This window comes from Stigmatopora argus, chromosome 21 (assembly GCF_051989625.1).
Source record: "Stigmatopora argus isolate UIUO_Sarg chromosome 21, RoL_Sarg_1.0, whole genome shotgun sequence".
Lineage (NCBI taxonomy): Eukaryota > Metazoa > Chordata > Actinopteri > Syngnathiformes > Syngnathidae > Stigmatopora > Stigmatopora argus.
In genome coordinates, this window is record NC_135407.1 from 463,681 (window position 1) to 489,693 (window position 26,013).

Here is a 26,013-nt window from a genome sequence, read left to right on the forward strand (position 1 = left end):
AGTATTAATTGACTTTATATACCACATTCAGTTGGAAACACTTATACAAAATGAATCAAGAGATGAACTGTACATGATAGAACGACACAGTGCTCTGGTAAACATCAGTGTGTTTATTTTCCTCCACAAAGAATAAATCATTCACAGTCCTGCGTGGGCAACACTTTGACAGTGACGGGAAGTCTACGAGCAGTTTAGTGATGCTGAAATATTGCTCAATCTATATTCCTTTCATCAAAATAACTCCGTTGGACGCCCGGTCAGTCGGGCCTGCGGTACATTCAAGTGGTTTGTTACAGGCAGGCGGGCGAAAAACCAGCGAAAAGTGCAGCAAATGAAAGCAGCAGCTGAAGGCCAAAAGAAGCCACGTGAAGAAGATTCCAGGCGGACATTTTTATAGGCGAGCGCAAATGCTGAGAAACAATTCAAGCCGGTGAGAACCATGAAGACGACGGTAGGCTAGGCGTTTGCCTCCAACGTCACAATAAAAGGCATTAAAAGAAGAAAATTCAAATACAAACGCTAGTGGAGGATGACATTCGAGTCGCATCCGACATGAAGGCATCCTGGTGTGATTTCGTATATGACTGAATGCCATTTAAAAGAGGACATATACTGAAAAAGAACTCCTTTTTGATGTATTGTAATTTCAGTATTCGTGATTCTGAGCGTCCTCTGAATTACAAGGCAAGAAAAGTATTAGCCAAATGCGTACGCCTTTGTTTCCAATCCACATCCCCAAAAATTAGGTTGAGAACTTTTCAATTGTTGGGGGAAATGTCTGATGTGTCTCCTTTAAATGCAAACATGATGACGAGTAGCCCCGCCCAAAAAGGTCATTTTTGGATAAAGTGCACAAGTGCGCATTCAAAACATTCAAACAAAAAGACACAAATATGGAATCCCGACGAGTTCCACACACTCGGGCTTGCGTACAAATGGGGCAACTTCATGTGTGTGCATCCACAATTGTGTACTTCCATTTTTGCTATGAGAAGGATTTGGGAAAAACGCCAAAGTCAGGCAGGGCAGGGCAGGGCAACTCGTATCTCGAGGTGCCGCCGAAACGTCTTCAATTTTTAGCTCCCCCTGTACGACGTGGACTCGTCAAATAGAACGGGAGAAGCAAAATAAAGGCGCGATGGTTCGGGACGCGACAATCGTCGGTTGACTCCGCCCCCTGCTCGGTGCCCTTCCCGCCCACTTTTCCGGAAAAACTTGTACCTCCGGCGGGGTCGTTGAGCCGTCGCTCCCGTCTATCTCGGAGGTAGAACTCTGACAAGGAGGTGATTGTCAGCTGGGCAGAAAGCAGAACGCCCAAAAAAAAACAAAAAAAAGTTTCTTGTGCGTTCCTGAGAGCGGATCTCTAGGGAAAGAAAAGCCATTGGAGGATTGCTTTGTTCTTCTTGACATCATCCAGGCAGGCAGGCAGGCAGGCAGGCCTGGCTCCAGTCGGATATTCAGTCGTGGTGTCTGAAATAAAAAGCCCAAAAGGCTTTCCCGAGTTCTCGGCCACTCACACGTAGAGGACCGCGTTGGCGTCGGCGTCGCCCTCAAGGCCGCTCGGGGCCCGGCACGAGGGCGTCGGCCCCCCGGGCGAGTCGCACTCGTCCGACGTCAGCTCGGCGATGTCGTCCGACTGCGTGTCGGACATCTCCAGGTCGCTGCGGATGCTCTCGGGCTGGGCCAAGGTCACGTCGCCCGACGCGCCGCCCCGCCTGGAGCTGCAGTCCAGGGGCTCCTCCTCCTCCTCCGCCCCCGGGGACGGAGACCCCTCCGCCGTGGAAACGCCGGCCGTCCCCGCCGGCGCCAGGTCCTCCTCGCTGGTCAGGCAGAGGTGGCTGGGTTTGCTCTCGATGTCCACTTGGATTTCCAGGTTAGCGCGCTCCCTGGAGGGCGGGCCAAAGAAGTCAAAGTGGGCACCCGAATGGGGCCGGCCCAAGCAAGCCAAGAAAAAAATCAAATCGTACCTATCGTGCGGCGCCTGAGACGAGACGATGGAGCCGGCCATCCCCCGCGTGCTGGCGCCGTCGCCGCCCGCCTCCTTCCGGGCCCACTCCTCGGCCGAGTCCCCCGTGGTCCGGACCTCGGGCCTGAAGGCGAGCGCCCACACCTCAAGTCTCGGCGCTCGGGGGGGGAGGCTTCCGAGCGTCGGCCGGCCTCACCTGCCGAACTTGCCGCCGGCCGGGGCGTCCGAGCGAGGCGTGTCCCCGACGGTCCCCGGCGCCCCCGAGGGGCCCTCGCTGGGGGAGGTGGTGCTCAGGCCGCTGACGGCGCCGTCCAGGCTGCTCTCGCCCAAGCTGGGCGACTTGAGAGCTCGCCACGCGTCCGCAACTGGGTCCGACACGAGACACCACGAGTCAAATGCAGCAAGTACGTTTGTCGGGGTTAGCGGCACCTCAATTTCTACTATATCTACGAGGACTGAACGATTTATTCAGACGAGTTTTGACCAGGAAACGCACAACGCGCATGCGTGGGCAAAAAGAGGGCTTTCTGGGTAATGAAGTATACTCGTGCACACAACACCCGATAGCCAATGGCACCCTTTCTCAGAATAAAACTTCATTACCCACAATCAATACGTGGGTAGGCTGTTATTCCTTCCATAGCCTGTTAACTCCCGCGATCACTCATTCAAGACTACTTCTTGTTGGCAAGTGGTCGTGCGTTATCCTATTGTGAGGACATTTGTGTGCATCATTTTGGGAATATTTGGAAGGGAATACGTAGTACAACAGCAAACAGCCCATCGATAGCGAACGTGAGGGTGGAGGCGTGGCAAACCGCTAACCCGGAAAACCAAGGTAACAAAAGATTAAAACAAAATTAGAATTCAGTTTTGTGTAAAGTTACAATAAACGTATGTTTGAGTGTCTGTATATACTAATCCAAGTTAATTAAAATTAGTTTGTTCCGTTACGAGTGCGTTGCCGTGGATAAAGTCCCCCCGAAACCCCACCCCCACCCCCACCCCCTCTGTGCGTCTCTCTCTCCCGGCGGCGAAATCCGCCCAATTTTAGTCCTATTAAACACATTTTATTACTATTAAACCAATAGTTATGTGTTACGTTGTCAATAGATGGTGAATTAGAAGAAATAAAACATTTTTTTCCAATCCAATATCCTGTTTGGGGTGTTTTTTCAGAGGGTTGGAACCAATTCATTTGTTTTTAATTCATTTCAATGGGAAACGTCCGCTCGAGTGACGAGAAGCTCGACATACGATCTCAGTCCCGGAAGGGATTAAGATGGTATGTCGAGGTACCACTGTACATCCCCGGCAAGCGCGCCCCCTTACCTGTGATAGGTCCGTCGTCCTCGTCGAAATCGATGCGGACTCCTCGGCCCTTCCCCCCGCTCACGCCGCAGCCGCCTCCTCGGCACAGCGAGATGGGCACCACGCCGTAAACGTACGCCAGCATGATGGGCACGCCGATGCCTGAGGAAAAAAGGGGGGGGGGGATGTCTCCGTCAAAGTTTCCCGGGGTGGAACGGCACCGGGAGGCGACCTGGGCGGCACTCCTCACCCACGCTGACGGCCGCGATGACGGGCGCGCTGAGCACCGACAAGGCCACGCCCCCGGTGATGGCCAAGTTCCTGCGGTGGCGAGGCGTCTTCTTCACTTGGTAGTGAGCGTGGATCTGCGGCACAGCAGAGGAATTGGCTCGGCGCCATGGCGACGGAGAAGATGGAGGAGAGTGGGCAAAGAAATAAAAAGAAAAAACTGCCCGTCACTCTGGAAGTTTCTCTCTCTCTCTCTCTCTCGCTCACCTTGCGTCCCACGTAGACGGGGATGCCGATGACCATGGCGGGGACGGCGATGCCGGCGATGAGGGTGATGCCCACGGGGGCGCCGATGAGCGTGCCCAGCTGCCACAGGATCTTCTTCTTGCGGCTCCACGGCTTCTTGCCCCAGAAGGTACAGCCGGACGGACTGCGGGGGGAGGCGGCGGTCAGGGGGGGGCGGGGATTTTTTCATCAGCCCGGCCGGGGCGGACACGCCCCGAGGAGATTGGACGACGGCCGCTGGTTGGCTACCTGAGGTAGTGCAGGTCGGAGATTTCCTTCATGCACAGCCAGCAGAACTCGCAGCCGCACACGGCGCACGTCATGTGATTGCAGCTGCCGTCGTTCATCTTGATGATGTAGGCGCCGCAGCGCGGGCACGGCTTGATGTCGTCCGCTGAGACCAACGAGACGGGTCGGTCCCATCCTCAACGAAAACAAAGCGGGACCGGCGGTCCGGCCTTACCGGGTCCCTGGTCCTGGGTGTAGCTGGGCGAGTGCGTGTGGAGCGAGTGTGCCCGCTGGCGGCGGGCCGAGTCGCACGTCTGGTTGGGGTGCCAGGCCTGTTTGCAGTGGTAGCAGAAGTCGGCGCCGCAGCTCTCGCGCCGACAAAGCAGCCGGGGGCAGCTGGCGCAACCCGAGGCGATCACGGCGAACCTGTCCCACAAAAGGAAAAAAATCCTCAGTGAAAAAAAAAGTGTTGGGTTTATTCTGGGATGTTACTATATGTTCATTAAGCATTTAATAGGTCATGAAGCTATAAATTAATTTGTGCTTTATATTGGGACCGAGTAAGCTCGAGGACACTTTCCTGTGTATGTTAATGATGTCTCCCTGTTTTGATTCAAGTGTATTAATAATAAACCTAACACTCAGCGTTCCTTACCCGCAATCGGGCGCCGGACACCACCTGCAGTCGGGGTCGGAGGCCAGGCAGCGGCGGAGCAGGAACTCCTCGTATTTGTCCAGCAGGGCGCGGTCGTCCAGGATGCGGGCCACCTGGCGGGGCGCCATCCGCTCGGCGCACTCGGGGCAGCTGAGCTGCACGCGGCTCTCCGTGATCTCGATGCGAAGGTACTGGCGAAGGCAGCACAGGCACGAGCGGTGGCCGCAGCCCAGCAGCTCCGGCAGACGTTCGGCCGGCTGCCGCACCAGGCACAGGGGGCACTCCAGCCACTCGCCGCCGCCGTCGTCGTCGTCTCCCGGGGAGGCCGGCCCGGAGGGGGTGGCGTCCTCGCTGCGCGGCGCCACGTCAGAGGCGTTCGGCGCTAAAAGCTGCTCCTGCTGATGCTCCGGTTGTCGCTGCAGTGGCGGCGGTAGCGGCAGCGGCGTTGGCGCCTGGGACCCCGGGGCGGCCCCTCCTATGGCCGCCCGGGAACCCCGCTTTCCACGAAAGAGGCTCCGGAAGGAGATCCGGCGCTTTCCCGCCGCCCGGCACTTTGGAGCGGGGACGGCACTCAGCGAAGAGCGCGGCGACTCCGAGTCTTTCTCCGATCCCATTTTTAGCCGTCACAAAAGTCCCTCTCGTGGACCGTTAGCCGGCAAAGAGTCGCAACATTTGGCCGCCAGGAGGATGTCTTACGGCGTGGCGGAGCCCCGAAAAGGCAGTGGCTTCGGCCTCGCCGACCGCCGCTTACGCTTACGCGTATCTGTGAGGAAGACGAGAAGAGGAAGTTGAAGCACACGCCCACGCACTGTCAGACTTCCCGCTTCACCAGTGACCCCGTTTCCCCGCAGGACACGCCCCACATTCACGCAGAAGCGACATCACCACGCAACACACGGGCTCCATCTCAAATCACGTACAGCAGGGGTCGGGAACCTTTTTGACAGAGAGAGCCATAAGCAATTCATATTTTCTAATGTTATTTCTTGAGAGCCATTCTCGGAATTGAAAAGTAAAAATATATGAAAGTGTCTTTTTTTTGGGTCATTTCATCACTTTTAACGTACAAAAAGCGGCAAATTGAGAAAGGCTCGGATGGGATGCAAAACGGAAAATTGCGTCGTCGACGCCTACGCAATTCCAACCTCAATTAGAGGCGTGACGCCATCCCATGGCGTATTGGTGGAGGGAAGCGAGCGTCTTCCTTCCACTTCACGCGGCGCCGCCGGAGCCGTTGCCACGGCGACGCTCGCGACGAACCAGCCGTACGGCGGGCGGCGTTCTCTGCGATTCGGCCACTTAAGCGGGCGCGCACACAAAGCGGCGCATTAACGCCCCAAACACGGCGCGTAAAAAAACAACATGCTACGTGTTGTCCAGCTGTTAAGTAGTGCATATATTTGGATTTTTTTGCGTGTACGCTTTGGGTCGCCGGCGTCTCCAACCGTATTTTTTTATCTTAAATAAAGATATATCTATTTTTCTATCAAAGAAGTGACTATTTACTGCAAATAGGTAGTGAACTGATATACAATACTGTAGAATAGAGGTGCCGCAAATCCTAAATAAGGATCACGTGTACAATTGATACGTACCGAATGGTCAACCAAAACAATGACATCATTGTTATTACGTGACCGGATGATTCGCCTAAAGACGTTTCGCCGACGGACGTTTGACGGACGGACAGGTCGCCGAATGGATATTCCGCCGAACGTTCATTCGGCCGAACGAATATTAGTATTGTATATACAAATACTAGTATTTGTATTTAATCATTAAACGCTGTTTTCGGCTGGATTTGACCAAATTTGAGAGCATTTTGAGCCGTTTGGCGAATGGACGTATATAGACGTTTTTTTGCCTTTATCGCGACATCATCGCGACATTTTACCTAATGTCCAAAGAGCTCCAGTATTTGTATTTAATCATTAAATGCTGTTTTAGGATGGATTTGACCCGATTGCTGTCATTTTACGGCTCGGTTCTGCTACATCTGCCCGCCCAAGAGTGCTTATTCCCGGGCTGCCATTGACGCTACACTAATACATTGAGAGTGATGAGCGGCAAAGGGAAATGGATCATTGAGTTTTACTATCATTTGGACAACGCCGGCGGTGGGCCGGAGTAAAAATCCTAATGGGGCATATATGGCCCGCAGGCCGAGGTTGAAAAACTTGTACACACACGATCCGGGGGCGGGGCGAGCGCGCGAATCCCGTTTCGGCGAAACCCTCCATTCGGCGACCTATCCGTCTGTCAAACGTCCGTCGGCGAAACGTCTTTACTTCGAATCATCCGAGTACCTTGTTATTACCTAATTGCGGAAGTATACTTTTCTAGAATTCTTTTCTAGACTGTGTAGCAAGCATTTATCAGGTGAACAGGTGCTCTATTCACAAAGACAAAACAAGCTTTGCACGCTGGCACAACTGCACCTAAAATAAAAAACAGCTGTTAGCGGTTAGCACGACGGCCCGTTGGCCTGCAAAAGGTCAAAGTGGGAGGTCGGCGTAACACAAACGCCAAGGCTGCCGAGTACACCGACGGGCCGAATGCCATCAAAACAACTGTGAAGGTTGACGTGATTCCATCAGAGCGACAATAGCCAATCCAGTTATTACGCACGCTTCAAAATCATATGGCAATGGTGTGTGTGTGTGTGTGTGTGTGGCAGATGGGTCTTAAGAGCCTGAGATTTAGGCGTGCACACACACACTTCTACACACTTTGTTCCACACACTTGTCCTCCCACTCCACGGCTGCTCTATTGAACAAGCACAAACGTGCTTATCTAATGGAAAACGCGAGCGTTAGCAAAAGCCAAAGCCAAAGCAGGCTGGTTTGGAAAAATATTTGTCTTCCTGCAAGTCGTCTTAAAAAATAGGCCTACAGGCGTGAATGAAATGGTGCACACTCATTGCCTACATTGCGGAAGTATACTTTGCTAGAAAATGTTTTCTTTTGTGGCAGATCTGGTCTTGGCCTTTCGAGGATTTTCAAGACGCTCTTCAAGTGGGTCACCGCGAAAAAAAGTCTGCTTGTTGAAATAAATGATTCAGGTGTTTTCTGCACGCCGCACCTAAAATAAATGCCATCGAATGGCTCCTCAACCAGGACATAAATGTATGATATACATCCAGACGACGGTTTCTTTCTTTTTTTTCGAACTTTACCGAGAGACGTCGGATGGCGACATTTTGGGATATGGAAAGGAATATAAACAGTGAGATAGCGGTAAAACCAGCACGGAAGCGGCAGCACAATGAGCGGACACGAATGAACACGTGTGTCATTATCCTGGACGACGTGTAACGTGAAGCGTGCGATAGCGGGAACCCGAGGCGAATCGACGCAAGGTCACGCTTGGGTGTTTGGGAGAGGAAAAGAACTCCTTTGGAAGCAAAAAACCAAAGGATTATCTCAACGTCGTATCGTCAAAATCCTCATTTACAGTCTTATAGTCTATTTGTGTCTGGAATCAGTCAGGCCCAAAAATCTGGTGGCTCGCTCGTATGTCAAGACGCCAGTGAGCTGTTGTTTGTTTTTTTAATTTCCCTGAGAAACGGCCTTTAATCAACAGATGATATTTACGAAACCACCGCCCAGCCCTAAGTACTCGCTCATCAACAGTGACATCCTAATTGTCTTAAAGCTTGGCTTGAGAGCCACATACGGCTCTCCGCAAAACTGCAGCGATTGAGCTGACTTTAACGCACCAATAGGAGTGTCACAGGGCACTGTGGCGTTCACACTACATCTAGTGCAGGGGTCGGGAACCTTTTTGACGAAGAGAGCCACAAACAATTCATATTTTCCAATGTTATTTCTCGTGAGCCATACTATGAATTTAAAAGTCAAAATATATACAGGTAAACGAGTGCCTTTTCAATTTTTTTTTGTAATTTCACCACTTTTAAAGTGGAAAAAAATGAATATTTTTTAAAAAGATTCTTATGCTGTTGCTAATCAATGAGAGGAGATGTAATATCTCAGTTCTGTCACCAGCAATTTCCATATTTTAGCTCACAGGTTAGCGAAGAGCCAGATGCACCCATCAAAAGAGCCATATGTGGCTCCCGAGCCATAGATTCCCTACCCCTGATCTAGTGCCATTAAGTTGAATTATTTTTCAGGACTATTCTGCATGCACACACGCATCCTCACAATGTTATGTCAAAAGAATTCGGAGACATTTTGCTCTTTAAACGTGGTGGGGAGATAAATGGCACACCTTTTCGTGTATTTTACCGTTTAAATTCGGAGTATGGTGCCATTTGGGGGGATAAAATAATGGTTTAAGGCTGGAAAAAAGGTTTACGAGCCCTGCTTTAGAGGCTTGTCCGTTTTCTACTGCGACAGGCAGGAAATGGGCCGATTTCTTCTGCCTGTCCGTCCGTCTCGGTGAGGGACACGTCGAGACACGAACCGCCGAGAAGAAGGCGTTTAGCTCCCGTTTGCTATGCTAGCGCGTGCCGTGCCGTACCGTGCCATGCGCGCCCACCGACGCATGACTCGGGTTTACGATTCGAGACTTTGAAAAAAAATAAGGTAGACGTAGACGGGCAAACCACCCCCGGAAAAAAAGGCTTGACTTACCTAGCAGCTTGGAGCCCCCACGACGGCGTCTCTTCACGGGCTTCCTCCTCCGTCCTCCTTCTTCCTCCTTCGTCTGCTGCTCCGAAGCTTGACGGTTCGAGTCCGCCCGTCGGAGACTGCCGGCGGGCTGGAAAAAAAAGAAGTGCTCCCGGTGAACGAGCGCGGTGCTTTGGGTCCGACCCCGTCCCTGTTGTGAGGTTCAGTTCGGTGTGGTGAGCGCTAGCCACGGCTGGAGCTCTCCCCCACTGCCGCGTGACGTCAGGGAGGAAAGCCCCGGCCGGTGACGTCGTAGGCGTTGACCTCACACAAATCGCCCCGCCCCGCCTCGCCCAGTAAACCGCAGCTTTTACGGGGGGAAATAAATAAATACGAGCATCATTTATCGCCTGCCATTCACCGTAACAGGTGTCCGACTCGAGTGGCGTGGACGGCGACACGCGTCCAATCCATTTATGCGAGGCTGACATGAGTTCAGTGGTCATAAAATGAGAAGAGTTTCACTTTCAAATTGACGCAGGCACTTGAGAAAAAAAATTGAACCGAATTTTCCATGAACTATTGGTCCTATGAGGTACGAAGGTCAAGGGAACGCAGATTAAACGACTGACATTTTGACTACAGAAAAAATATTTACTAACTTAAAGTTGGCCATGCAGTATCAGTAATAAATCCACATTTGAAATAAACCAGTGATAAAGAACTAGATGTCACCTCTCTTTTCTCAATAAGTCCTATTCGATTGCTATATTAAAGCATGTCCTTGAACACCAGTGTGGAAAAAGTATAAAGTCAAAAGAAAAGAAAAAGGACAGATACAACCATAGTAGAAAAAAAAGACAAACAGAAACGTAATAGAAAAAAAAAAGGTTTAATGGGAGAACAAGCACAGGGAATGATGAAGAAGCGGCTTGCCTCGCTGGGAATTCGCGGCCTGCATCAAAGCGCATTTGCTGGCCGCCAGGGAGAGATTTTGGGAGAGAGAGAGAGAAAGAGAGAGATTTCTATTCTTTCATCCTGCTAAACAAGCAGCATTCCATCCTTCTGTCCATCTGTCTGTCTGTCTGTCTGTCTGTCTGTCTTTCCCACTTTGCCTCCAGCCCTTCATGTCAGCATTATTCATGTGGCTAAAACACAAGAAAAAAGAAAGACATTAGAGCAGGGGTAGGGAACCTATGGCTCGGGAGCCACATGTGGCTCTTTTCATAGGTGCGTATGGCTTTCCGTTAACGTGAGCAAAAATATGGAAACCGCCGAGTCCCGAACGCACCAATAGGAGCGTCACGTTAGCCCTGTGGTGTTGACGGAACCTTTCGCACCACTTTAACTATAATATTTTTATTGTGTGTTTTTTTTGGGGTCCTTTCAACACTTAAAGTACAAAAAGTCTCAGAATTATTTTAACTACATAATTACACTGTTGCTGGGGGGAGGATCAACGAGTGTGCGTTCACAAGGGAGTCTAAAAGAAGGAGAAAAAAAAGATTATAGCGACGGTAGAGGTACATTTTAGCTTGCAGGTTAACGGTGAACCATATGCATCCAACAAATGAGCCACATATGGCTTGCGAGCCTGCATTAGAATCTTCTGCATGCATACTCTTATTGATCCTGATTGATTAGCAACAGTGTAAGGATGTTTTCAAAAGAATTCAGAGACTTTTTGTACTTTAAAACTTCATATATTTTGACTTTTAAATTCCAAATATGGCTCTCAAGGAATAACATTTCAAAATATGAATTCTTTACGGCTCTCTCTCTCTCAAAAAGGTTCCCGACCCCTGCATTAGAGGGTGTGTTTGTTTAGTATAAAGCCAGTCGTCAGGAAGGACATTTGGAAAGCCATTGGACGTGAGCTCATATTTCAATGAGAGACCAAAGTTGGCCGTTTGAGCTCGAGTAAAGAACTAAGACAAACTGGACGGACGGATACCGCTAAAACAGACCGCGGATGTAGCTTTTGAAATTGCGCTCGCGGTCATCGGCTAAAGGAAGTTTCGATACGCGAAGGAGGAAGTCTACGACGGGGAAACTTTACAGGCGGCGCGGGCCGGGGAAGCTCGGGCGGCGCTGAACGTGGCCAGGATGGACGCGAAGACCACGTCGGGGCTCTGGGCGGCGTCCACGGCCGCGTGGAGACCCTTGGCGCCGTAGTACTGGACCAGGGGCGCCGTCTGGCGGTGGTAGGCGTCCAAGCGCGAGCGCAGCGTGGTCTCGTTGTCGTCGCTGCGGCGGATCAGGGGCTCGCCGGTCACCTGGGCGCCGGAAAAAGAAAAAAAAAGCGTGAGGAAAGCCTTGCTTTTCCGCGGTCAACAGAGGAAAACCTTACGTCATCTTTCATGGCCTCTTTGGGTGGGTTGAATTCCACGTGGTAGGAACGGCCGCTGGGTTGATGAATCAGTCTGCGACGTCCCAAAAGACCAGCAAAAAAAAAAAAAAAGAACGAAAATGAACCGATGCGATCGACGGCTAAGAAAATGGGAGTTCGGCGTACCTGCCGCAGATCCGGCGCACCAGCAGGGAATCGTCCACGGCGAACTCCACGACCGAGTCCAGCCGCTCGCGTCGCTTCTCCAGCAGCTCGTCCAGCTGAAAGGAGAAAAACGTGTCGCGTCCATGGATAGGCTTAAAGGACGGACGCCGCCGGCGACCGATCCGATCCTGACCATTTGGGCTTGCTTGACCGTGCGAGGGAAGCCGTCCAATAAGAAACCGTTCTGGCAAGGCGGCGTTTCCAGGTTCTTGTCGATGAGCTCCACCACCATCTCGTCACTCACCTGAAGCCGAGGAAATGGATCACTCCGGGCCCACGGAAAGGAAGACCAAAACAGGAAGAAGAAAAAAGGCTACTCGCCAGCTTCCCAGCATCCATGGTCTGCTTGAGCTTCTTGCCCAGTTCGGAACCCGAGGCCACCATGGCCCTCAGCATGTCCCCCGTGGCCAGGTGACACACGCAGTAGCGCTCGGCCAGTCGAGGGGCCTGCAGGGAGAAACAATCCAATTTGTATTTTAAGAGCAGCCTGCTAAAGCATCACTTTGTGTTTTTCTAGCCTTTCCACATACCGCTGGTGTTTATTTTCCCACAAGACTTTGTGCTTGTTTGTGCAAGTTTCCAGCTGAGGCAATTCGAGTTGCGTTCAATGGCGACTTGGTAAACAAGAAGATCCTCTGAGATTAAAGTGCGTTTTTTAATACTAGCTAGCGCTAAAGAGCTGTATAGAATATTCTGACACAGTTTTGATAACAAGAACAAAATGTGCTAGTTTATTGTGGTGGAAAAAATATTTTGCAGCTGTGAGAAAGAATGGGGGGAAAAAAGCGTGATTAAACCGGATATACACGCCATTGTAACAAGTAAACCACTGACGTCATTCAAATATATTTTCCCCAAAAATTTGAAGTAGTCTTGGGACTTCATTACGTTAAGAAAAACAAAAACTCCGGACATGAACGACTCACTTGGTTAGTGTGCCTACTTTACGACCCAAATACCCCGTTAAAAGCCGTGTTTAAAAACGAAACGTGCCGCCGTTTAAGCAAAATTGTGGCATTTCCGAATTAGCATTAGCCAGCGGCTAAAACTCCAGGTAAGGTACCACGCGTCCAAACTAGCCGCGGCAAGCTAACGTTAGCCACCGCCGCTGCACCCCGCTCACCTGTGTCCCCTTCCCGGCACCGGGCGGCCCGAGAAGAATGGCTCGGATTCCTTCGTGAACGTCGGCCATTGCCTCTTTGAGCTTCGTGCTGGGAGCCATGGGTGCTGGGTGGCGGAGAAGCAGAAAAAAAAACTTTGTCCAAAGTCTGGCAGGCGTCGAAGGAGCCAGCTGACAGCTCCACCAAATGGGGCGAGCGGAAGGAATGCGCTTCGTTTTCCATTGGCTGAAACGCCAAAGAACACCGCCCTCTAGATAACTGGACGTTCCCAATTGGTGTTCGGTGTCGTCTGTCAACGATTCCGTGCGTTCATTGGTTGCGAGTCGGGATTTGACGTCACATTCCTAGTGCCACCTTTTCATCGGGAAATGTAACCCTTTCGGGGATAGTAGTCGTCACTACGGTGGATAGATTAAGCCATTAGGGAGTTAGGCCATGATTTTGTGTCAAGTTAGTTCGGTAGTAAGACTAGTGAGGCCCATCGACGCCATTTAAAAATAAATCAATGCTTTCCAGCCCGTGTTAAAATGCATTGGACGTCTATAGTGTGTGAAGAGATTTTTTAAAATAAGGGAAATGAACTTATACTAAGAAAAATAAGCACAGGCCACATTTGTATGACCTCATTTTGGTTCTTTTTAGCAGTCTTACAGTCACAGATCAGAATATACTGGATCTCTTAGCAAGCGGACCATTGGGCATTGCTCTACTTATTGCACAATAAAGGGGAAGTGCAAGTCAGACCGCTAAAAGCAACATCTATTTCGATGATTCTTGCAGATCTTCCGCATGTAAGATTCAATAGGGAAGTGGAGACCAGATCTGCTCTTCACTTTGTCAGAATGTCTGAGCCGGAGGTCCTCTACACGGACTTGGCTTTCATCAAATTGCGGGGAAACGCTGCGAGGGGTGAGTTGGGAATAATTCTACGTGGATGATTGGTCGCAATTGTTTTGGGTCAAACTGGATCTACCGGGTTTGGACAGATGCAGCCTCCACAGAGCCTGAAACTAACTACGCCTCACTTGAGGTGGCAAGATCGCAGTCACAGCCATCCCAGGGTAGGTCATCTTCTCCAGATGGGGACCCTCACGCAATCCGGGCATACAATTGAGAACATGTATTTCGGTACAGGTGCGGCGTTGAAAAAGTCCAAGTGGACGACGGAAAGAAAGGCCTTGGTGGTGCTCGGCATTCTCCTGATCTCGGCGCTGGTGGGCCTTTGTTTGCTCGGTGAGTGCTCACGTTGTCGGCCGGCGCTTTCGTAGCCGACGGCTGGGTTTTTCGCAGCGTTCCGCATCGTCCAGTTGGGAAAGGAAAACCGGCAACTGCTGTCCGATCAACAAGTGCTGCTGAGAAAGAGCTGTTTGGTCAGCCAAGGTGGGTGGGGAAAAAAAAGTCCAAATGCGTCATCCGCCTTCACGTTAGCGTTGATACCGTCATGTCTCCCAAGACGACACGCTCATGAAATGCGGCCTGGGTTGGGAGCCTCACGGAGAGAGCTACTACTATTTCTCCAACGTCAGTTTCTCCTGGGAGAAGAGCCGAAATTTTTGTCGGATTCACGCCGGGGACTTGGTGAAGATCGAAAGCCAGGACGAGCAGGTGCCGTGCGGCGAAAAATATGGGTCGTGCTTCACTCTTTTTGTAGCACCTGTTGTCTGTCTGTCTGTCTGTCTGTGTGCGTGTGTGTGAAATTAGCAAATTTCTATCATGACTAAGCCCAAACCTATTTGAACCTTGCAACTTAACTGCAGAAAAGAGGAAGCCTTGAGGTCATGACAGATGCACATATTCTTCCAACTCCATTAGACTTTTCTGCACCAGAGACTGGGGGACATTATGTCCTCCCCGGAGGACAAGTTCTGGATCGGCCTGACGGACTCCGAGGAGGAGGGTAGATGGCTGTGGGTGGACGGGAGCCTTCTGAACGCCAGGTTCCGCTTCCGTCCCAGCTCTAGCCCATTCCCAAGAAGTCCCAAATATAGGAATTATCTAAAGTGCGCTCATTTCTCAGCTTAGCGTTCTGGTCAAAGGGGGAGCCCGACGATTTCGAAACGGAGTACGGCGGCGAGGACTGCGCGCGCATGGGGGAGATGGCCAACTCGAAGGCCCCTCGGACCTCCTTCGGCTTGAAGGACCTCCAGACCTGGTTCGACAAAGCCTGCCAGGTCCCGCACAAGTGGGTCTGTGAGAAAAAAGGCGTGCAGAGGAAAGAACATTGCTGACCTCTTTCAATTTCTCCACCATCAGATGACAATGTACTATACGGTTAACGTGTTGCGGACTTCTGCTAGTTAGCCTGTTATCCATAACATTTGCGCTATTCTCTTGTCGCTTGCCATCGTACGGTCAACATGCGCTAGCTATGCGCAGCACTTTCGCTAGCTAGGCACGAACATCCATTCTGGTTGTGATGTCACAACTCGAATGGTTGGGAAAAAGTGGGTGTCGCCTGATGCATTGTTTTGGCTGGAATAACTATATATATATATATATATATATACACACACACCCGTGTAATGATTTAATGTAAAAACTGCCGCTAGAATTGAGTGACATTAGCACTGATAATCACCATTTGGTAGCACCTTGATGTGAATTGGACATTTATTGTTGTCCAAGGCAGAAAAATGAGCTTCTTTGTAATATAAAAAGGTACTTACAAGTCACTTCCAGTAAAACTTGGACTTAAGCAAGGTGAAGTTTTACCCACATGGGAACCAAAGTTTCTCCAATTCGACTAAATGACACACTTGGGGAGAATATCCTGCGTGAAAAAGGGCAAAATTAAAAGATTGACGTGGATTGGAGTTGAAAAGCCGGTCGGCTGGCATCGAGCAACTTGGCAGCTGGAAAAACACAAATGCCATTCAATTATTCATGACAGGCCCAGTTGGTTTTATTTTTAAAAAAGGAGCTCAATACAAAATGCCGTGAGGGAATTACATGAACGGATAGAGTAGTTTGATTTGTACATATCAAAATGCGGGCAAGGTGCCTTGAGTTTTTAAATGGACTTTCAAAAGGTTGTTTCCAAACCACACGGAATTACTGAAAAGCAGGCCTTGGCTCCAATTCAAAAAATAAAATAAAACAATAAAAAGGGCTGGCAAACACTGATGGAAAAGGAATTAAGACAATAGAAAAAGTGGACTGTTTAATCTCATTGATTGACATTGATCGGACCTTGAGGAGACATAATACATTCCCGAAAAACAATAAAAAAAAAATGCTTACGATGGAAATCCAAGTGTGGTTCCTTCCACTCAGAACCGAGTTTTTTTCCCCCCGAGCTGGGCGGGTGAACTATAAATCAATTCCAAACGCGGCGTCGCGAAGGTGGAGCGCTACCTTCAACGGTCACGGCCATTCAAAGTCGTCGTCGTCGTCATCATCCACGGCGGCGGCGGCCACGGCGGCGTACTCGTCCTTGTCTTCCTCGTCTTCGTCTTCGGGGAGGAACGGGCGGCGCTTGAGGGCCTCCTGCAGCTGGCGCACGGCCAGGATGCGGGTCAGCATGGCCTCCTTGGTGTCCTCGTCCAGCGGCGTGGCCGAGAACCACAGGGGGCTGTTGGGCACGCAGCAGCGCTCCGGCAGGAGGTAGAACACGTCGGCGCGCTGCTTGACCGTGTCCGAGCTGGATCGCCCCAAAAGAAAAAAAAAAAAGGTTAATCGGGGGCCAAAGCGGCAAAGCGTTTCTCTCTCTCTCTCTCCCTTACCACTTGGACAGGTAAAACTCGTAGAGGCGCACGGGACAGCGCAGAGGATTCTCCGTGTTCTCCTTCATCTCCAAGATCTTCTCCTCTCGGGTGTCTCTCTCGTCTTCCGCTTCCCTCCGCCTCTTGGCGGGAACCCCGTCTGCGTCTGAAGCCCCGAGCGGTGAAGAACGACGGCCGGAAGGACGAAAGGCGGCGCCGTCCACCGGCGACTGACCTTCGCCGGGATCGATGGGCGGGTAGAAGCGCAGGAAGGTGGTCTTGACGTTGCCCTGGCCGGTCTTGGTGCAGCGCATGACATGGGCGAAGGAGAGCTGGCGGTGCTGCTCGGGCGTGGCGAAGCCAAAGTTCTTGCAGAAGAAGAAGAGCAGCGTGTTGAGTAGCACGATGGGCGAGTACACGCCCAGCTGCTTGCACTCCCAAAGGAACTCCTCCTCCACCCGCGTGTGGACGTAACCTGCCGGGGAGAAAGGCGCCGACGAACGCCGCGGTCTTCAAAAAGGAGCGGGAGAGGGAATCGAACCCGAGGGCCGGCCGGACTCACCGCTGGCCGTGAGGGAGGGCTGGAAGCCTTTCAGCATGTCCGTGAACTCGTTGGAGAACTTGCCGTAGAAGCTGTCCGTGAATATGTTCTCCACGCGCCCGTTCTCAAAGAGGTGCTGCGAGGGGAGCCCGCCACATCAGTTAGGGGTGAGGGTGAGGGTGAGGGTGAAGGGGGGAGGCGGTGACGCTCTTGCCTGCTGGATGCCCAGGCAGAGGTAGAAGAGGCTGTCTGGCTTGTAGGGCTCGCCGCAGGGCCGCTTGACCTCGCGGATGAAGTGACACAGGCCGTAGCTCACCTCCGCCGAGTTGCAGGCGAGGATGTCTTCTTTCAGCACCAGGGGGCGCACTGCAAGGGAAAAATAGCTCTCAAGAGTTGACCTTTTTTTGTTAAAGGGGTTGACATTTTCAAAAGACTCGCTTCCGATCCGCGGCGGCGGCTCCACGTCGGGCTGAGCGTCCCTCCAGCGGATCCATCGCTTCCAGGCGTCCACGCCGTACTCGCTCTTCAGCGTGGGCACGCCGGGGAGGGCGTTGTTGCCGGCGGATCCTTTCTTGGCGGCCGATGCCTCGGCGCTCTTGCCCGCCTTTTTGCGACCCTGAGACCACATCGGGAGTCGGGTTCCGGATTTGCCCGTGGCGAAAGCGGAGATTTCACGGCGGCGTCGTCACCTACCCTGGACTCTCGGACTTTTCTCGACGCCTGTCGCTTTCTGGAACTGGTGCGCACGGGACTCGCCGGCGACGCCTCTCGCTGCCGGGCCATCTTCTCCAGGGCTTCTGTGGGTGGATGGGGGCGCGTCAAACGCCGGCACGCCGGCCCGAAGGGGACGGCCGGCGTGCCGGCCGAGAGCCTCACCGACGGGGAGGTCGCTTTCGACGTCCAGGGCGGCCTCGGGGACGTTGGGGTCGTCCCAGCTGTTCAGCAGGCTGGCCAGGTCGGCCGTGTCCAGGTCGTCGCTGTAGGTGCTGATCCCGTCTGTGGAGGAGCGGTGGTCACGTGGCGCCCAATAAGAGAGGGCAAAGTCATATCTTTGCAAATCGAAAACATAAGCCACCTCCCGCGGCGGCGGTTCCCGGCCGCGTCTCCGCGTCTTTGTCCCCGTTGGTCTCCGACACCATCTCGGCCATGAGGACCAGCTCGGCCTCCAGGGGGTCTTGCGGGAACTTTTCCTTGATCTTCTTGATGGTGTCCACGATGCGGTCGGCGTTGTCCATGGCCACGGGCAGGAACATGGGCACGGGGAGCTGAGGGAGCGGGCGAGAGACGGTCAGCCGCGGGGGCGGGGCCGCCGGCGCGCCGTTTACCTACGGGCAGGGGGATGCCCATGGGCTTGGGGGTCCACTGGCTGTACATGTTCATGGGGATGGGGACGTACACCGGCACGGGGATGGGCACGATCATGACCTTGGGTATGGACAATTCTGGAGCGGGGAAAAACAAAACAAAAAAAGCCGCCAATGAGCGCCATGCTGGAGTTTGATCCACGGGCGGGCACGGCGCGGGGAGGAGTCGGCTAGCCAGCTCACCCGTCTGCGACTCCACGTCCGCCGTCTGCGTCCGACACGAGACGCCCTTGTTTTGCACCAGCGGCTTACACAGCAGCGCCTTGTTCTTCACCGATTTGGAAGAGTTGCCGGCGGAATGGGCGGCGGCCGAACCGTACGTCTTTTTCGCCGGACTGTCGTTGATGAAGATCTGGCCGCGGGAAAAAAAAAAATCAATAAATACATTGAGGTCAACCACTCCAGCGAGATAAGTCACGTGAGCAAGGTCCGCTTACCACGTCGGAGTCTGTCGAGTCGGCACCTGCGTAGACAAAAAAAAAAAGGATCCGAAATGAAAGGCAAAGACGAGCCAGTAAAGTCGCCAGCGTGCTTTACCTTTGCCTCGAGGGAGCGCGGAGGCGGCGACGGATTCCTCTCTTCCTCGCCTCCTTCGCTTGCTCGGAGGCTCTGCAACTTTTGCACACGGACGACGGTCATTTCCCCCAACACGACAGACGGGCGGTCGGGGGCTCGACTCGGCCGTACTCGGCTTGACGGGCTTGGCGGCGGCGGCGGCGGCGGGGGAGGCCGTGTCCGCCAGGGAGACCACGTTGGCGATGACGGGCGAGTCCGCTGCGAGCGCGGCAGAGGAGTCACGGCGGCGCGGGGTTAGGCTAACCCTAAGCCCCCGGGCCTTAGGTCGCGTCCCACCTTGCGGGAAGATGTCGCCCTGCGTCTTGACTTGCAGGTTGCAGTAGCGCAGCAAGCAGGGCAGGTCGCAGAAGTTGCGGACCTCTCCCATCAGGATCAGACTGTGCTTCAACTTGCCTTTGCGGCCACACGAAGCGCACTTGGCCACCTGGCGGGGAAATGCGTGTGCGGTCGTTTGGTCGCCGGTCTTTTGGTCGCGGTCTTTTGGTCGCCCGGACCCAAACAACAGGCGACCAAAAGACCGGCGACAAAACAAGGTAAAACAACACGGTGTACGCATCAATCAAAGTCAACAATCGCCCTGAGCAGTTTCACTGAGCGGACGTGTGAGTGTATAAGAGTTTGTATGTACATGCACTGTCCCTTTAAGAAGCGACGTCAGTTCAGTCAGGGTCTTAATAAGTTCTCCAACAAAACACAATAAAAGTCCGGGAAATTGGGAGCTTTTCTTTAGCCTAATAATTAATAGGGCTTTAAGTATGACTAAATAATATTTTGCAGTTTGTATTTTGGGAATTTGAGCAACGATTGAAATGGTAATTATCAATAACCTTCCGGGCGACCAAATGACCGAGTACCGGGGAAATGGCAGCTGCTTTAGTCAAGGTACACCACGTAAAGGCGTGATGGGCTCGTTCGGATCCTCTCATTCGGGTTGATTGTCTTTCTAGGTGACGGGGCTCGATTTCCCCACGGCGAGACTCACGTGGCAGAAAAGCATGGTGTAGTTGGAGCGGCAGTCCTCGGAGCAGAACTCCCCGTTGGATTCGCCGTAGAGGGTCTTCTCCAGGTTTTTGGAAACGCACTGGCAGTACGAGCAGGACTTGCAGTGCTTGCCCCAGCGAGCGTCCAGGTCGTGCTCGTACAGCAGTTTGCAGCCTTTCGGTGGAGGGGGGGGTTCGTGCCAGGTGAAACCAAGTCGCCAAGATTGGCGGGCACCAACGCGGACGCCACCAAAGACTCACCGTGGCTGCAGAAGGAGCAGTCCTTGCCGTTGATGCGCTTGACCTCTCGGCTGATCTTGTCCTGCTTGCAGTACTCGCACTTGGCGATGACGTTTTTGCTGGTCTTGAACTCCAGGGCGCAGCTCCAGCCGCACACAAACACCACTTTGTCCTGAAAAAGAGCGGCCGTTCAAAAATGTCACGCAAAACATTCGACCGAAATTCAACCCTTCAAACTTATCAATCTGAAATAACATTTGCTTTGAGTGAATTGAGCATCATTAGCAAGTCCTTGGAGACGCTTTGAAATCAATGGCAGAAAAATACGGTACTCGAATGATTCGCCTAAAGACGTTTCGCCGACGGACGTTTGACAGACGGACAGGTCGCCGAATGGACGTTCGGCCGAACGTCCATTCGGCGACCTGTCCGTCTGTCAAACGCCCGTCGGCGAAAATTCTTTAGGCGAATCATCCGGTCACGTAAAAATACAACATCGATAAAAGCCATTTCATTGCTAGGAATGAGGAATTTTATTCAAAGCCCATTGGAGGAGTGCCGTCAAGGGGTGAACAATTTTCTTCCCCATGGTCATTTTTACCTTGACGTGAATGACGTCGGGCTTGAAGGACATGGTGCGAGCGCACTGGGCGCAGCTGAGCGAGGGCGCGGCGCCTTGCGGCAGCGGTTGCGGCTCGGCGCCGTGATCGGCGCCGGCCGCCCTCGACAGCTTGGGGTAAACCGTCCCTTGCTTCTGCTTCACCTTGAACTTCTCCTGCGAGAGGCACGAGACGCCCGTTGGGCTCGGCGGACGACACCCCCCCACCGGGGTCGACGCTCGGCTACCTGGAAGGTCATGACGCACGACAGCGAACAGAAGTTCCTGATGGAGGTGTCGGACATGGCCAGGTGGTACGCCGGCAGGGCGTTCTTGCCGCAGTTCTCGCAGCTCATTTGGGCGCCTGGTGGGCGGCGATGGCAAAGGGTGGAGGCGGGCCAAAAGGCGGAGCGCCACAATGTGGCTAACCTCGGCGCGGCTTACCTGAGGAACTGACACTCTGGACCGTGTGGGCCATGATGCAACTGCTGCTGCAGAAGAGGCTGACAGAGTCGTCGCTGCTCTTATTGTGGATCATGTCGGCCAGCGGGCGCGGGGAGTGGCACATGGTGCACGACAGGGTGATCTTCGTTTTCTGTTGGCAAAAAAGGTCAAAGGTCAATTCACTGTGGTTAGCGGCTTGGCCTCACGGTTCTGGGCTCGATGCCAGGCCACTCCTCAGTGTGCAGTTTGCGTGTTCTGCCTGACTTGCCTCGCGTGGGTTTTCTACGGTTTTCTACGGGTAAGATAAAATGAGTCGCTTGGCAATTGCTTGTTCAGATTGTATCAGTTTTTGTAAGTATAGAAACATTGTTGTCATAAGAAACTTGCCCAGAGTTTGGTTGTTGTCATGGAGACTTGACACTGATTAATCAGACTTTGCCCAAAGTTTGGTCGTTGTCGTAGAAACTATACTATACTCTGTGTGCCTATAAAAAGACGGACCCACTGTTCATTCGGAGAGAGAGTTGCAAGGACAACAGACTGTGAGCGGTTCACAGATGTTCAAGCTCACTCCCCATCCTACAGTCTGGTAATAAACCGATTTCCTATTAAATTGATCTCACTCTTTCTTGACCTGCTCCTGAAGTTGTACTTTCAGATCTATCATTTATACGTGGCTTTCATTCAGAAAAAAAAAGCCGACGTCAATGTCGTTCCCAAACGAAAATTGGGAGGCCCTTTTCTTTGTCTTAAATGAAGTGCTAGTATTTTTGGAAAGATGTCACCGGACCAATTTTTGGGGGGCAGGCGGGCGGGCGAGACGGAGAAAGGAAGAGAAGTGAAAGTAGTTGACGCCCACCTTTTTGTAGTTGATGAGACAGCTGACGTTGCAGAGCGTCTTGCTGCTGCCCTCCATCTTCAGCAGCAGCGGCTTGACGGGGCAGCTGGCGTCGCAGTTGGCGCAGCCCGCCATGGTCAGCCGGTGGGTGGCGCGGAAGGAGGTGAAGCAGGCGTCGCTGCACATGCCGTGGTTGGTGCCGCTCAGGGGTACTTCGTGCTTGTTCTGCCGGGCGGACGTCGGATCAAAGCCCCCCAAAAACCGACCCGCCCCGGAAAACGGCGCCCACGCTCACCATGCCCATTTTGCCGCACACGCTGCACTGCGACTGCGGCTTGACGTCGGCCGACCTGGCGTTTTTGCCCACGTTGAAGGCGCTCAGGCACATCTCGCTGCAGAAGTCTCGGGTGGCGCCGTCCGCGTCCGGGGCCAGGATCACGTCCTGGGGGCGGAAGATGCGCCTGCCGAAAAAAGACGGCGTTGGGAAAGGGTGGCGGCGGCGGCGGCACCGGTGGCCGAGGCCCCGCCTTCTCGGCTCACTTTTGACAGCGGTGGCAACTCTTGCTGTTTCTGGACGAGCTGAGCGACGACGTCAGGCAGTTGGCGGAGCAGAAGAGCGCCGGGGAGCCTTTGCGTTGGTACGCCGTCTGGCCCTTGAGCAACCCCATCCGACAGTACGCGCACGACATGTTCAGGGTGGACGACGGTCCCCGGGCGCCTCGCGGCTTCCTGGCCTCGCCCTCCGGAGACACCGAGTACACCGAGTCGATCTGCAGGTCCTCCACCTGTGGGCAAAGCCGCAATCTGCCGTCCATCAATCAGTTTGACGTTAAAAAATGTATGGCAGCAAGTCTTATTGCTTTTTTTTGGGGGGGGGACATATTTTTTAAAACGTAAAGGTACTGACTGACTGACTTATTATTATTTTTTAACTTCATTTGGCCTTAAACTGTAGATCCTCTCTATTTTCGACAGGGGGCGACAGAGAGCAACCCCCTCCTTAGCGGGGCGGCGCGACTCACCTTGGCGAAAAAGGGCTCGTCTTTGACGTAGGGGGCCCCGCTCAAGAGGGCCTGCTCGTATTCCTCGTCCATGGGCTCGTCTTTGACTTTGATGAGCGGCGGCGAAGACGACGACGAAGAACTGGACCCCGAGAGCAGCCGTTTCCCGTTGGTCATGTCGGAGGCGGGACCTCAAAGTAGGGAAAATCAAAGATGCTCAAACATCCCGCGACCGAGATTCGTCACGTAGGCATGTCGCTTCTAGGCACTTGAAGACTTTTTTTAAGGAATATTAATAATGTACAGAGGATTAAAGAAAGTTGAAAGCCGTTTCTGGGTGAGGACAGACATATGGCTTCAAATTCAAAGAGGAGCGGGGAGCGGGGAGGGGATGTATGGCTAGAACGGAGAAACGTTGTCGGATTTCAAAAAAATAAATAAACAAACAAACAAACTGGTGTTGGGCTCACTTTTGGCAATTCTACTTCTGGAGCGAGTGGCATAGAAAGGTGCTTTCTCCTCCTCCTTGGCTTCATTTTTCTCCTCTTTCTGCTTCTCCTCCTCGATCTTCTCTCCTTCTTCTTCTCCTTTTTCTTTCAGGGACTCTTTATTATTGTCTCCGGCTTGTTTTTGCTTTTGCTTTTGTGGCCCCTCTTCTGTTGCCTCCTGGATTTCTTTTGCCTCCACTTCATCATCCTGCTTTTCTTTGGCCTCTTCTTCTATTGACTCCTCTTTTCCATCTCCTAGTAGCTCTTCTTTCTCTTCTCCTTGTGACTCTTTTTTCTTTTCTTTTGATTCCTCATTATCTCTTTTTGACTCTCCTTTCTGTCCTTTTGACTCTTCTTTCTGTCCCTTTGACTCTTCTTTCTGTCCCTTTGACTCTTCTTTCTGTCCTTTTGACTCTTCTTTCTCTCCGTCTTTTGACTCTTCTTTCTCTCCTTCTTTTGACTCCTTTGTCTCTTCTGTTGCCTCCTCCTTCAACTCTGCTTTCTCTTCTACTTTTGCCTCCTCTTTCTCTTTGCCCACTTTGGTGTCCAAGGCGGCGCTCACATCAGCACCTGGCACAATTTTGACCCCGTCGTCCTCGAACACTGAAGACAAATCAAAATCCCATGAGCTAGCGCGTCGCTACACAATATTTGAACATACCTCACTCCGTACAATCACTGGAAGTTTTGAGAAAGTTGAACATCCTTTTCACTTCTATTAGCCTCGGCGTTAGGGTTACCTCCGCCCGCAAAGCCGTCTTCGGTGCTCATCTGCGCTTCCTGTTCCTGCTGATCCACGGTGCCCATGTCCATCACCTCGTCCAGATTGAACGAGCCGCTATAGGCTCCCTTGCCGGCGTTCTCGTCAGAATCCGGGCGCTTCGCCGGCGCGGAATAGGCGACCCCACCGGCGTTCTCGTCAGAATCCGAGCGCTTCGCCGGCGCGGAGGCGGCGGCGGTCGCCGCCTCCTCCTCCTCCAGCTCGTCCTCGTCTTTTTCGCTGGGCGGGCCCCCTTCCTCGGTCTCGTCTTCCGAGTGGGACGGAGAGGCGTTCAGGGCCTCCATGCGACACGGGACCAGCGGCGGCGTCAACTCCTCTTTGCGTTCGACGTCGTCGGTTTCCATCGGCGTCGGGGGGGAGCTCCCGACGGCGAATGGCGGCGCTACGGCGCCCGGCTCTTCCGTTTCCTGCGCAAAATGAACAACACGTGAACTTGGTTTGTCGTTTAAAAGAAGTGTTTACAAATCTCCACTCGGACTGGAAAGGTGAAAGAGAAGTAAAGTGTGTCCATTTTTGCTTAAACCTTTTACTGTTTTCTTTCACAAGTGTATTCTCACAAAATAAGCTTTTCATTCCGTTTATTTTGCACTTTGCACACCAATTGAAAATGGTAATATGGTGTACATTCAACACACTCGACGTTCTCATCAATTACGCGTAATTACACCTAGTCTATTATACCTTCTTGGGTTATTACCAGCTACATTTAATTGGAAAGTGTCACGTAATGCACAAAAGTATGGCAAGACTGTATGCAGTTGGATGTTAAAATGTCGGTGGGTTACCTTTTAACCGTGAGCGAAACCACGGTACGAGAGAACGATAGTTGAGGTAAAAACAGTTCACTTTCAAGAACGAGGCATTTCCAAAAATGCCTCAAAGGCTGCTCCAAATTTGAATCAAAAGAAGCGCTGGGGAGATTTGACCTCCGACGAATTGCACGCTATTGTATTTGAATTATCGATTGGCGGCGGCCAGCGGGACTAGCTTTGCACATGCTAAGCTAACGCTAGCATTCTGCTCAAGGTGTACGCTTTGGAGGGAGTTAGCGCGAGAATCTAAGCACGGCTGGGTTTAGGGTTGCAAATATAAAGGTAAAAACGGCACGCAAGGACACAAATCAAAGCATTGGCCGCAAAAATGCGTGCATTTTATCGGGTTATCGGTCATGTGCCATGGCGTGCAGGAGGTCGGTTATTACCACAAATCGCACTTCATCAGTGGCCGGATGTTGACGTCCGTCGCCAGTTTCCAAGGCCTCCATAGTCGCCGCGAATGCAGAACAGTCGATGTGTGCATAAAAAAGGCAAATTGCAGCACTCAATTGGTTTCCATGTAATAAAAAGGGGGAGCAACAAATCACAACCAATGAACCATCGTACTACGCCGATGTTGTTCGCTTGTCTAGTATGTATAGGCTTCTTCGCTTGTTTTTTTTCTAACGGCATTGCTTGGTACGCCCTCCAGCGGACGAGCCGGGTATTGCAGCAGCACCTGTAGCCGGTTTCGTTTCTGTTGTCGATGATAACCAGCGA

At 52.4% G+C, this 26,013-nt stretch overlaps 4 protein-coding genes across 6 annotated transcripts; 1 reads left to right on the forward strand and 3 right to left on the reverse strand.

Moving 5' to 3' along the window:
- Positions 1-93: 93 nt before the first annotated feature.
- On the reverse strand, positions 94-9,974 carry rnf19b (ring finger protein 19B). Its single transcript, XM_077590084.1, has 10 exons — positions 9,276-9,974; positions 4,677-5,439; positions 4,257-4,447; positions 4,043-4,187; positions 3,776-3,938; positions 3,531-3,645; positions 3,302-3,442; positions 2,166-2,334; positions 1,971-2,093; positions 94-1,889 (listed from the first exon to the last, which is right to left on the reverse strand). Exons 2-10 carry the CDS (start codon positions 5,288-5,290, stop codon positions 1,517-1,519), a joined length of 2,034 nt encoding a protein of 677 aa, XP_077446210.1. The 5' UTR covers positions 5,291-5,439; positions 9,276-9,974; the 3' UTR covers positions 94-1,516.
- A 150-nt stretch (positions 9,975-10,124) lies between these two features.
- ak2 (adenylate kinase 2) lies at positions 10,125-13,185 on the reverse strand. The gene is made up of 7 exons (XM_077590086.1): positions 12,929-13,185; positions 12,127-12,252; positions 11,939-12,049; positions 11,767-11,861; positions 11,602-11,674; positions 11,311-11,527; positions 10,125-10,399 (listed from the first exon to the last, which is right to left on the reverse strand). The coding sequence occupies exons 1-7, from the start codon at positions 13,025-13,027 to the stop codon at positions 10,392-10,394; spliced, it is 729 nt and encodes a 242-aa protein (XP_077446212.1). The 5' UTR covers positions 13,028-13,185; the 3' UTR covers positions 10,125-10,391.
- Positions 12,688-16,004, forward strand: LOC144066773 (C-type lectin domain family 4 member E-like). Its single transcript, XM_077590085.1, has 8 exons — positions 12,688-12,734; positions 13,707-13,835; positions 13,913-13,987; positions 14,061-14,159; positions 14,217-14,306; positions 14,380-14,531; positions 14,739-14,863; positions 14,944-16,004. Exons 1-8 carry the CDS (start codon positions 12,719-12,721, stop codon positions 15,152-15,154), a joined length of 897 nt encoding a protein of 298 aa, XP_077446211.1. The 5' UTR covers positions 12,688-12,718; the 3' UTR covers positions 15,155-16,004.
- Positions 15,804-25,905, reverse strand: LOC144066769 (zinc finger MYM-type protein 4-like). Of its 3 annotated transcripts, XM_077590081.1 has the most exons (27): positions 25,680-25,905; positions 24,438-24,885; positions 23,680-24,300; positions 23,231-23,400; positions 22,749-22,993; positions 22,504-22,669; positions 22,230-22,433; positions 21,371-21,521; positions 21,175-21,290; positions 20,930-21,103; positions 20,350-20,500; positions 20,091-20,263; positions 19,385-19,532; positions 19,220-19,306; positions 19,070-19,147; positions 18,970-18,995; positions 18,716-18,884; positions 18,498-18,610; positions 18,244-18,433; positions 18,045-18,164; positions 17,862-17,965; positions 17,607-17,784; positions 17,383-17,534; positions 17,190-17,304; positions 16,863-17,102; positions 16,649-16,793; positions 15,804-16,566 (listed from the first exon to the last, which is right to left on the reverse strand). In XM_077590081.1, exons 1-27 carry the CDS (start codon positions 25,740-25,742, stop codon positions 16,290-16,292), a joined length of 4,824 nt encoding a protein of 1,607 aa, XP_077446207.1. In that variant the 5' UTR covers positions 25,743-25,905; the 3' UTR covers positions 15,804-16,289. The 3 variants fall into 3 exon arrangements, with proteins under 3 accessions (XP_077446207.1, XP_077446206.1, XP_077446205.1); XM_077590080.1 differs by having other exon boundaries at positions 16,649-17,102; XM_077590079.1 differs by having other exon boundaries at positions 17,383-17,784.
- Positions 25,906-26,013: the final 108 nt, after the last annotated feature.